Source organism: Cibotium barometz, chromosome 22 (genome assembly GCF_041138505.1).
Source record: "Cibotium barometz isolate CiBa-2024 chromosome 22, ASM4113850v1, whole genome shotgun sequence".
Classification (NCBI taxonomy): Eukaryota; Viridiplantae; Streptophyta; class Polypodiopsida; order Cyatheales; family Cibotiaceae; genus Cibotium; species Cibotium barometz.
In genome coordinates, this window is record NC_141067.1 from 1,455,286 (window position 1) to 1,467,299 (window position 12,014).

Genomic DNA, 12,014 nt, shown 5'->3' on the forward strand with positions numbered 1-12,014 from the left:
CTCTCTCAGCCTCTACTCCATCTACAGGCCTACCTAGTAGACCACCCTCCAGAGGAGTCACCCTGGACAGAGCCATTGCCATCTGTAGAACGAGACGCTGTCACCAGCCTGGACATTTCCAAGTCTGAAAGGGGTCTGGTGGACTCCAGGATGTTTAAATATTTGGAAAGTACAAGCTTTGGAAATGGGGGATTATCCTAGAATACAAAGGACCACACTCCTAAAATTTAGGAGAGTTGCTATTTTTGGCCCGACTCCGATGGAAATTCTGTTCGCGTCATTACATCTGGAATTGAGCAGATACCAAGAGTTGGCAAAGTGCCTATGACAGAATGTCTACCAGTTGGGATATTTTTAGAGGTAAAGATTATGGAAGGACCCATCTCTTAGATTGGGACATGTGGCAAGAAAGTGGACCAAAGTGAGACAAGTGGCCTGACACTTGTCTAGTGGCTTTTCTTTTCATCTTAGTGATTCATGTATATCATGGCTCAACAAGAAGTAGTCACACTTCGAGCTGTGAAGCTGAGTACATGGTAGCTTTTACAATAAGTGACGACTGTGGAGTGTGTATGGCTTAGATGCCTTTTGACATATCTTGGTATTGGACAACAGTCCCCCACCTCCATCTTCACTCTAATAGCTAGAGTGGAACCTAATGTTTCATGCTCGCACAAAGCACACTGAGGTGCTTTCTCATTATGTAGTAGATGCTCATTGTAACAAAGATTAGCCTAGTTTATGTCTCTACACATGACAATGTAGTAGATATATTTATGAAGGCTCTCTCACGAGAGAAGTTTGTAGCTTTTTGCAAAGCTTTAGGATTATCACTATTTGGGGATTGATTAGCCACATGATCCCTATACATCAATCTACTTCGAGTGTTATGTAGATCTCTCTATTTGCTGCATATGTGTGTATTTGTTGCTACCTTTGTCTCCACTCCAACGTTGGCATAGCTTTATCTAGGTCTTCATTTGTGTGTGGTAAAGTTAACTATAATGGGTTTTATTACTTAAAAATAAAAATAAAAATGATGTTTTATCAATAATAATCTCTTGTGTGTGTAGGTTCATGAAAGAAAATGACATGTACTTTGCATGCTCAATATAGTGGAAATGTATTGCCATCCTACCATGTTGGGCATCATGCATTGCCCATGTGGTCGATGACTCTAGGAAGTGCAAGCTTCATTTTTGTAATGATGGCAACTAGATCATTTGATTCTCGCTTCTTTCTAATGATGGCTAGATCAATTGATTGATTATTACTTCTTTCACTATTTTGTTTTTTTTGGATATACATCGTTTCTTATTCTCAATGATATTCTTATTCTGTGTGTCTGATGTGTGTGTGTGCGCGCTTCGTGTGTGTGTATGTGTTCTATGTGCATGTGCCATAGATGCAAACATGTGTATAGAGGCTACGAGTATGCACTACATGAACGGACATGTATATAAGTAGAAACTTACAGTTGGTATGGTGACATGCATGTATATTTTGTGTGCGAATCATTGCTTTAGGCCAAGCACTTTACATCGATTAGCAATTTACTCGCCAAAGGTGGGTTTGGCCCACTTGTGTGTTAGAACCACAACCATGCCATCATCAACTGTATTACAAATGACTTTCCATACTACTAATTTTCTTCGATGGGTTTGGGCCACTCATCAACTGCATATTAATTTTTCTAATTAATTAGAAGCTAGGATTTTCGGAAAGAAAGAGGAACTTGCAAGGATTTATATACTACGAAGCCCTTCCCTTCCTTTATTCGTGCTTCCCCCCCCAACCCCCCAGCATCATCATTCGAACAGCGCCGGGACTGCTGTATGTCCTTCAAACGCGTTCGGTCTCTCCCTCTGTTTCCGAGCCCTAAGGAGTCTCTTCAACAGCAGAACGGGGGAGTACAAGCAGGAGCAGGAGGCTGGGGCGGAGTTGGAGAAGGGCCAGAGATGGAGGTGGATGGTCCGGCGGCACGGCCGGGCACAAATAAGCGGAGTTACTTCCGATCGGGGGCGCGGACGCAGCAGGTGTGCAGCTTCTGGCGCGAGGGTCGCTGCAATCGCGATCCCTGCAACTTCCTGCACCCCGAGGATCCCTCCGCTGTCGCCAATAACAGCTTTAGCAGCAGCGGCAGCAGCAACGGGAAGCGATCCAACACTGCCTTTGATGAGCGGGACGGGGCAAACCTAGGCAACAGACGAAACGTCTGGGGTAGACTGCGTGGGAACAAAGCCGGAAAGGTCCCCTCATCTGGTGACCCCCGCCACAACAAGCTCCGCGACAAACCCTGCACCTTCTTCCTGCGCGGTAACTGCGTGAAAGGAAAGCAATGCAACTTCCTGCACTCCTTCACCAACACTGAAGACATGAACTTCATGACTCAACTCAACGGCCATGAGAAGGTTGTTACTACTCTGCTTCTGCGGTTTTTTACCCTATCAACGAGGTTCTTGAACACTACTAGCTTCTTCGATTGGCATGATCTTTTAGTGCGGAAGAGCTTATTAAAACCAAGATTCCATGAATCCGCCTGCTGACTTGTGACAGGCCGTGAGAGCTATTGCACTGCCAGCAGGAGCTAACAAGTTGTACACTGGAGGGCAGGACAAAACAGTAAGGATCTGGGACTGCGACACAGGGCAGGTTTGTGCTATTGGACGATTGACCTATGTGATTTTAGATTTGTGACACGTGCTGTGTGTGTGTGTGTGTGAGAGAGAGAGAGAGAGAGAGAGAGAGAGAGAGAGAGTTTTCCCTTTCTTTCCAAAAAATCCATTTTGCTTAGAAGTTTTTGAGAGAATGTTGTGTTGTGCTTGTTGCAATTACACTGGCTGAAAATTTCACCTTTTGCACCACAGTGCACGAATATAGTGCCCATGGGAGGTGATGTAGGATGCCTGCTCACAGAATCAGGCTGGCTTTTTATAGGCCTTCCTAATGAAGTGAAGGTATGAGGCTTTAACGTGTGATATGTTAAAAGGACACTGCTTTAAAATGCTTTTGTCTAGTTCTCTTAACCTTATGATGTATTTCACATTTATATTTTTGCAGGCATTGAATCTCCAGACTAATTCAGAACAAAGGTTAGATGGGCCAAAGGGACAAGTGCATGCATTGGCGGTCTTTAATGATATGCTACTAGCTGGAGCCCAGGTTCGCTCTCTTGCTTCTGAAATGCCAGTCTTGAAAGCATTGTTGGAGGGGATAGGTCATGAATTGTGGACCTTGGCTACTGTGATTGAAAGACTGCTGATCTTTTAGCATTCAGAAGTTGTTCTGAAGCAGAAGTGTATTTCAGTATCCAGCATTGTTATTTTATTCTTCAATGATGGGCTTGGCTTAAGGACCATGATTTTGCAGCAATTAAGCTAGTGAGTTGCTAAAGAGTTGTAGTGCTTCTTTGGTCTCAAATTTTTGCCAGGACATTTCCAGTCTTGTTTACATGGGTGAAATTTAACTACATTTTTTAGATTTAGGCTGACAATATTTGGGAGCAGATGTTTATGATCAAAGTCCAACTCAAACTTTACGTCATGTATATGGCAGGATGGGAATATATTAGCTTGGAAATTCAACACTGTTGTCAGTATGTTTCAGCCTGCAGCCACTCTATGGGGTCACACCGGAGCAGTTGTTACACTCGAGGCCGCAGAGGGAAGGCTGTACTCTGGCTCGATGGATAATACAATCAAGGTAAGTTTATGCAGGCATGCTTTTAAGGGTTGGGGTGGTTCTTATAAGTTCATGGGAAGCTCCTCTTAGTGAATTGGTTCTTATTTTGTCAATAAGGTTCCCCCTAGGTGCAACAATTTAGGTGAAGTTCTGCAGTAGAGTTTTCTGATTGCATTGTGTTTTTTTTGTACTGCAGATCTGGGACCTAACTACAGGACTTTGTGTACAAACATTGCAAGGGCATTCAAATGTTGTGATGGGACTTCTTTGTTGGAATCAATACCTTTTTTCTGGCTCTCTTGATGGAACTGTGAAAGTAAGATACTATTTTTGTTATTTTGAGCTACAAGTTGATTTGGGCGTTGAGTAAATCATTAGTTATACATCTTTTTCACGCCATTTTCAGGTTTGGGCTGCTAGTCAGAGTGGAACTTATGATTTACAGTATACATATCCAAAAGATGCAGGAATCAATGAAAATCTGGATGTGAGTAACTTTTTGTGACTATGGATAAATCATAGCTTGGATCATGTGCTCTGCATCCTCATCAAGGACAAGTACTCACAAAGATTGTTATAAGGATTTTAATAGTTATGTTTTGCCACAAGCCTACATGGTACGTAAAGTGATCTTGGCATTGATCGTGAACAAGGACATCCATGAACAGCTGTCTTTATGATTAGCAGTATCATTCAATTATGCATACCTAATGATTATTTTGTTGTTGATCCTCAAGGATTATGCTTGCTACAAGAGAGTCAATCTAGCTTGTAAGGGATTTTGAGTACTTTTTAGAATCTCTGGCACAGTGCATGGCAATTCTCAGGTGGCCATAGTTTTAGCATGCAACGGCCCTCTACATCAGCGTCATCATCTGCTGCCAGTCCTGTTATTCTTGACAGATTACTAATGCTATGGCCGAGGGGATGGCATGAGAACCCTTTATATTATATGCACACAAGAACCATCTATGCTCACTGTAGAGACCCACAATATCCTGAAGCACTGCTTCTCTTCTTGGAATCGTGAGCTCCTGGCCTTCTTGTAGTAATGCGATCTTTGATCAGATTTTTGGTTCTTGTTGTCCTCTTCATGTGGTTTTCCATTCTTTGAGCCATGTGACAACATTTTGGTGCATAACCCTGAATGTGACTTTTTAAATGAACAGTCATGAGTACTTTTCTGTACTTGGCCGTGTGGTTATCAAAGTGGTAGGCCCCTGTCAATCATGTGCAACTTTACCTAGTATGCTGCCTGTGTTGCCATGGCTTCTTGTGCTGCTTTTCAAAGCCATGAAATTGAAACTTGGGCCTGTAAGTTGTATTGGGTGCTGGGAACATATCTCACATGCTTCTATGGTTGGTTTGTGTTCTGGTATCAGTTGTCCCATGGAACTAATAGCGCATCGAAACATGTGTTTACTGTACTTTAGTAAGATCGCCTTTTGTGCTGCTCTTCAAAGCCATGAACTTGAAACTTGGGCTTGTAAGTTGTATTGGGTGCTGGGAACATATCTCACATGTTTCTATGGTTGGTTTGTGTTCTGGTATCAGTTGTCCCATGGAACTAATAGCGCATTGAAGCATGTGTTTACTGTACTTTAGTAGGATTGCCCTGCTATATTCTTGCTTAGGCTCAGCCAGGGGAAATGAATCCAGACATTCAAGCAGCGGGGTCTTCTGCAAGCATGGGGTTAATGAAGCATGGAAGATGGGGACACCAAGGACATTGGCAAGGTGAAGTCAGATGGGCTGCATTCAGGCAGTTTGTAAACTGACAGCCAATTGTCAAGCATAGGGGCAGCAAAATGACACCTGGCATGGGAATTTAAAACGGCCAACTTTCCAGTGGCAGTGTAAGAATTACAAACCAGGTGCAAAAGGCTTCTTTTGAAGAGCAGCGTATGACATATCGTAGCTACAATTTGCTCAACCCAAAAGGAAGCTTGTAAGGCTTAATGCTTTTGTAGTTCGAGAGAAAACAGAGAACATAAAGTGGAACACAACACTATCATTCCTCAGCCTCCACTGCTTCTGTGACCCACCACTGTATACACCATGTGGACAGGCTGTGTGCCAGCACAGCGTGGGGACAGGGCAGGTTGGGGACAATAGCAGGTAGGGTAGCCCAGGAGGTCAGTTAGCAGCGCAATGAGCGTGTGGATAATATCACACCAGATCCTGCAAATGCAATAGGTATCATAAACCAAAGTGCCCTCGATGGCTTCAGGGCATCTAGCCTTCCAGATGTGCCACGCTTGATGCTAGCAATAATTTCCCAGGCAGTGTGCAACCTTTGTGCTAGAGGTACGTAGCCTGACTCTGGCATGTCCTGAAAGAAAACACCGCCGACCCACTCCGTGGGTAACCCGCATGATCATATCTTTGTCGCTCCCTTCAAACCTGATTTGCGGGCCCGACTATGTCAACCAAACAATAGCGCCAAAACAAATGTAGGCATCTCTCCTCATCCTTCCAAAAAGCTGTGCTATTGCAGTCCAGATCCCCTGTGCCTCCTTGCAGTCCCATAAGCAATGGTAAGCTCTCTGAAACTCCTGCACATCTTGGACAGGCTGTGCTAGCACCAATGACCGATCTCCACCGGTTAGTGGCAAGTCCACCATGTAGAGTGGCACCCCGGTCATCTGCCATTGTGGATGTGATGTCAGTTCAAGCTCATCATTGGCAACAAGGCGAGGTTTTTGAACTTGATGTGGAGCAGCCAGTTCTTGTTGTGCCACTCGAGCAGCAACTGGAGGAGCATTGCTCCCGGTCTGGTACTCGTCACCCTGAGAATTCTTAAAGTCAACAAGAGAGACGTTTGCATCATTGACGGTCTCCTTCACGGAGTTACTCTTCACTGAACGCTTGCTTTCCACAGGGTGGACCAGAGCATGTAAAATAAGTTTTTATTTTATTTTAAAAGAGGCCGTGTTCACTCAGCAAAAAGATGCAAGGAAGCAGTAATGCCAATTAACAATGGAAGTCGACCCATACACTTAACCATAAAACAGAAAGGTGTGTGGCCAGGAAGCAGGTTTCTCAAAAACAAAACTTAAGTCATTAAATTGAAGCGAGGAATGTGAGCTTATTTGAAGTGCTGAATTTTGCATAAACTAGCACCTGCAGAGGTGAAGGCAGGGTAATTTCTTCACTTGGTCTGGGACAATGTAAGAACCTTGCCAGGGGTTGAAAGAAACGATTGATAAAACAGATTGCTAGGGTGTGTACCTGAGAGGCAACTGTATGTTTCAGCTGATGGTGGAGCCTTCCTCAAATAATCTGAGTATGGTCTGTGTTAGCTGAGTTCAGTGAGCATATTTAAGTGGGTAGCGCATGAAATCTCTTCTTTTTGTTGCCGTGGTTGAGTGTGCTTTCTTTCTCTACAAAGAAGTTATATAGCTGAGTGGAGAAGTACCAATATCTTTAGGTCAACGAAGCATCTGTGTGATCATACACACTTTTGGACACTAAATTGAGCACTTTGGACTATGAAATGTGAGTGGTCTGAAGCATGTGCCTTGCATTGTTTATGCTTGTTTTGGCATGATACAAATGCCTTCAAACTGTGGGGAGAATTTTATGTTTGGATCATTTGGAGCAGCCCAAGGCTGAGGTGTAAAAACAGTATACAAGATTGTGAAATTGCATATTAAACTCTTAACTGGTCTTTTGTTTGCTCCAGGGTGTGCTGGCGTTTTGTGGATTTGTCGATCATCAGAACAAACATATTTTGCTGTGCTCACTAAATGACAATACGGTGCATCTTTTGGAGCTGCCATCGTATGTGCCAAATGATACTATATCTCCTCTCATGCCCCTTGAATGTAGCCCTAAACAAAAGGATGTAACAAGCTCTATATTTGTGTGCTGAGCAGGTTTACAGAGAGAGGGGTTCTATTTTCTAAGGATGAGGTTCGAGCACTACAGGTTGGCCCTGGTGGATTAGTGTTCTCTGGTGACAGTGGCGGGGGTGTAAAAGTATGGAAGTGGGCACCATAACCATCCGTTTATCTTTCAACCATGGCGAGTCGTGTGGAGTACAAGCCTCAAGGGTTGAGGCATATCCATCCTTAAGGGTGCTTGATCCCCCTTAGGTTTAAGCTCTCCTGGGCCATGATCACCCTGACTTCAACATCTGTAGCTGCTCAAGTTCCTCTCTGCCTTCCAGTCAAGCAGACAGAAGCATTCTGAAGTACCCTCTGTGAGGGCGGCAGGATTGAATGCGAGAGGCACAACAATGCGAGAGGCGCAACAACAATGGTGAAGTGATTGTAATAAAGCAGAGAATCCACATCCACATGACATCGGATTTCTTGCAGCTGGTTATTATACTTGCTATTTATGGCTGTGTTTCCAGTGTGGTGTTCTTATATGTGGCTGGAAAGCATGTGGCTTCATATAGGACATTTGAGGAAGTGAGGTATCAATATGATATATCCGGTTTGTTGTTTTCTTTTTTGGGTTGTATAGAATGGGGTCATGGGAGGTACACAACAGCCTTAGGAGTATGTATCTTGATATGTGACTAAGCAGTATATCATAATGATGCGTGCACTTGCTTCCACCAATACCAAGGCAAGAGTTCAAATTTGACTTTTACCTTTCCACAGAGCTTCAATGTAATGACTAGACAGATTACGTCTTGGTTAGATTAAACTGGCATATTCTCCACCGGACTCGTAGATTAAACTATCATATTCTCCACCGGACTTGGTTTTTTTCTGCTAGAAAAGTTTTGGCATCTTACTTCCATTTCCAAGGGTCTTTACAGACAACCCCCGCATGTGAAACGAGGAGCGCTATTCAATCCTTAGCTTGTCTGTAAAGATCCTTAATGAATGTGGCAGTTGCAAGATGATTCTGTAATCACTTCTTTATTGCCATGAATCTTGCACATCCAATGTAATTTTTAGTTCCAAATTTGATTAAGTTTTTGAAGGCTATGGATTATGTTACCCTCATGTGAATGGTTGGCAATGCAAATGACACGTCTACGTACTTTGCTTTGCAGTCTTTTTTTGATAATCAATGTGAGCCATTAAAAAAAACCATTTAGGCTTGCTTTGTAGTTGTAATGACTTGTCATTTTCTTTTACAGCACTCTTATATTGTAAAAATTGAACTCGTGAGTTTTGCTTAGGTACCAAGCTAGAAAAATTCTTAAGCTGTTCATAGATGATATTACTTTTTGATTCTGAGACTCGTAGATAGCAATAAATATTTTTATAAATTTTACAGAGCAAGGGTGTAGTAAATATTAGACGGGAGAATTTTATTAGGTTAACAGTTAGACAATTTTTTAAGCTAGTCATTATTGAGAGTTTTGTTGATAAATCTTGAGTTTAAGTTGTGTGTTGAAAGAAAAAATTTGGTTTTAATTATCAGTAAATTATCTTAATTAGGCTTTCTTTAGAGTTTAATTTACATGGCTAATGTACTATGGAGTGTTGTACAGTGCTCTAAGATGTCATTTCTTATAGTTGTCTTGTCTTCTTTCTTTTGCTCTCGATTCTCTAAATAGAGCTCTTTTTCTTTTAAAATAGGACTAGTATTGAACCCGCGTGTTGTTGCGGCAACTGAGGTTCCAGAAAAGAATCGGTTCCCCCTCTATAGCCATCTCTCTCTCTTTCACTCCATCACTCCTAGGCTTGCCCCCACATGATATATGTGTGTGAGGTGTGTGTATGTATTTATCTATGTATGTATAGGTATGTGTATTCTCTCTCTTACACATGGCACCAAAGTCTTACTCTTGCTAAAAGAATGATTTCCGGAACACTGGTGTATAAGTCAATGGATAAAAGGATACAACTAAGAAAATATCAACACGTGGCCGTTGCTATCTTTGACATTCTCGTTGTTTGATTTTGAGGCCGCTTGCTTAGGCTTGCAAGCTATTTAAAACCATATTTTGTTTTTGGCTCTCCGATTTGCGATGAGCCCCACTATACCTTGAGACAGTGAGCCCACCATCGACGTGCTCTCTCTCCTAGAATGCGCCCAGATCTTTGAAATTGCACGTGTAAGAGACTGGGAGCATGCTGCCATCACGTCTATTGGAGCATGCCGTGCCATCGCATCATCATCTCTTGCAGGGAGCTTTGTGTGCCATCGCATCATCATCTCTTGCAGGAGCTTTGTCATTGGTACTTAATAGAGTCGACCACCGACTTCCAAGTGCCCGCAGGCTTGAATGCGAGCTCGCTCGACGAAGGCTTCTTCACATTCACGGGCTTCAGCAGAGGGCCCGATGCGCCTGCTGGTGCTTTCAAGGCCCTTCCTTCGCGGACACTTTCCCGGTGCTGGGCGGGCTGGGCATCTCGATGGCCTTCCTAGAATTTTGGGCTGGGCATCTCAGAACACCCTCCACACCCACCCTCGCATCATCGAGCTCCTCTACGTGCTAGGCGGCTCTCTTGTGGTGGGCTTGGTCGACTTTTCCAACAAACTATACACCCAAACTCTATACCAGGGCGACCTCTTCATGTTCCCCAAGGGCCTGGTGCACTTCCAGATGAACCCCAACGCCTCCTTCAGCAGCTCTAGCTTCGATACCGTCTCCCTCCCTTCCGACCTTGAGTAGGCTTTCAAGGGGAAGCCATGAAGACGATACTTGCCTCGCAGACCATGGACATTCCGGAAGGGGAACCAGATCCGTGTGATTACGCCCTGTGGCGGTTCGGCTCCCGCAAGACTATGACTGCCATCACTCAAGGTCCTTTTTTCAATCTAGCACTTGGCGTTATTCCCTGCACCCATTTCATGCCAATGTGCTCTCAGCATGCCACGCAGGCGAAAATCGATCTCTCGTTAATGTGTAATAGATAAGGAAATTTGATTAACTAAGTTAGTAATTAAGCATAATGATTAGGCCAAGTCAACACAGAATTGACATTGTGTGATTAAGCTATATTTTAATCATTTTTTTTTGAAGTTAGATTTTTTTGTGAGAATTTCTCTCGGAAAAACTCTTTCTTTATGTAAATTTTAATTGGCTTAAGCATATATTTTATGGACTACATGAAGATTAGAAATAATCTAGTTTTTTTAATCTCTCAAAAAGAAGAGTAATTCTTGTTGTAGTTATTATTATATAGTCGAGAAAGCAAAAGATTGCTTAATCTTGTCCACATGGATGTACATGGATCGAAGAGGACATCTACTGTGAGTGGATATATAGATACTTGTTAGAAAACAAGAAAGAAGCCTTGGAGAAATTCCAATACGCACGCATAAGCACAAAATTCTAAACTTAAATAGCATTAATTTCACTCATTCTTATCATATAGGACAATACAACAAGTAAGTAAAATCAATAACGATACCACTATGCTATATTTTGTACAACATGCTCATGCAAGGTTATACCAAGAACTTTCATCATGCAAGCATGCTATATTTTGTACAACATGCTCATGCAAGGTTATACCAAGAATTTTCATCATGCAAGTATGCTATATTTTTTACAACATGCTCATGCAAGTTTATACCAAGAACTTTCATCATCATATAACCTATAAAAGGAAAGCATCGAACTCATCCGGCCCACCCATTTGTAGGCCAGTGCGTCAGCCACTATGCCCCCCTTTTCTCATGTTTTATGGGGTTGACCTAGCTAGAGAGCATTGTCACCAGAGGGTTGCTTCGCCTAAGGATCTCTAACTAGCGAGCCTAAATATTTCCATGTTGTTAATCCCGACCTCACCCAAACCAAACCAAAGGACCCGAGTCAAGGTTGGTCAAGCCCTAGACTCACCGTTTTCCTCAATGGGTGCAAACTTCCCCACTACTACCTCGTCCATCTTATTAATTGGCTTTGATGCCAATTTTCTTTATTAGCTTTTATTTACTTTCTTTTAAAAACATAACCATTGCTAAAAGACATCATTGCAACATTTTGTCTTTTTTACATTCTTTCCATGGCAAGAAAATTCTCATAGTAATTGGTATATGCTCTTCTAAAATTTCCTTTCACACACTTACATTCAAAAGAGTAACTATGATACTTAAACAATACTTACATTCTTTCCACGACAATAAAATTCTCATAGTAATTGGTATGCTTTTTTAAATTTTCCTTTAACACACTTACTTTCAAAAGAGTAACTATGGTACTTAAAAAATACTTATTACTATCACTAGTACATTAGTTGTAAACAGGAACAAGAAGACCTAGATTAAGAAAAGACAATCCTTTTTACCCACACACCCCAAGCTCTCTACAAATGAAAAAAAATGCAAAATCTCTTTGATCTCTTATACTCTCTCAAAATCCTTACTTCTCTCATAGCACAAGATAGATAAACCAAAGCTTGTGCTAGGGCCCAATA

At 42.3% G+C, this 12,014-nt stretch overlaps 2 protein-coding genes across 2 annotated transcripts; both read left to right on the forward strand.

Annotated features, from left to right (window-relative positions):
* The first annotated feature begins 1,753 nt into the window (after positions 1 to 1,753).
* On the forward strand, positions 1,754 to 8,351 carry LOC147626150 (zinc finger CCCH domain-containing protein 17-like). The gene is made up of 9 exons (XM_086816258.1): positions 1,754 to 2,411; positions 2,557 to 2,652; positions 2,868 to 2,957; positions 3,061 to 3,162; positions 3,556 to 3,702; positions 3,878 to 3,997; positions 4,088 to 4,168; positions 7,367 to 7,464; positions 7,560 to 8,351. Exons 1-9 carry the CDS (start codon positions 1,836 to 1,838, stop codon positions 7,681 to 7,683), a joined length of 1,434 nt encoding a protein of 477 aa, XP_086672384.1. The 5' UTR covers positions 1,754 to 1,835; the 3' UTR covers positions 7,684 to 8,351.
* Positions 8,352 to 9,886: 1,535 nt separating this feature from the next.
* Positions 9,887 to 10,533, forward strand: LOC147626151 (germin-like protein 9-3). Its single transcript, XM_086816872.1, has one exon. It carries the CDS (start codon positions 9,935 to 9,937, stop codon positions 10,265 to 10,267), a length of 333 nt encoding a protein of 110 aa, XP_086672998.1. The 5' UTR covers positions 9,887 to 9,934; the 3' UTR covers positions 10,268 to 10,533.
* The last annotated feature ends 1,481 nt before the right edge of the window (positions 10,534 to 12,014 follow it).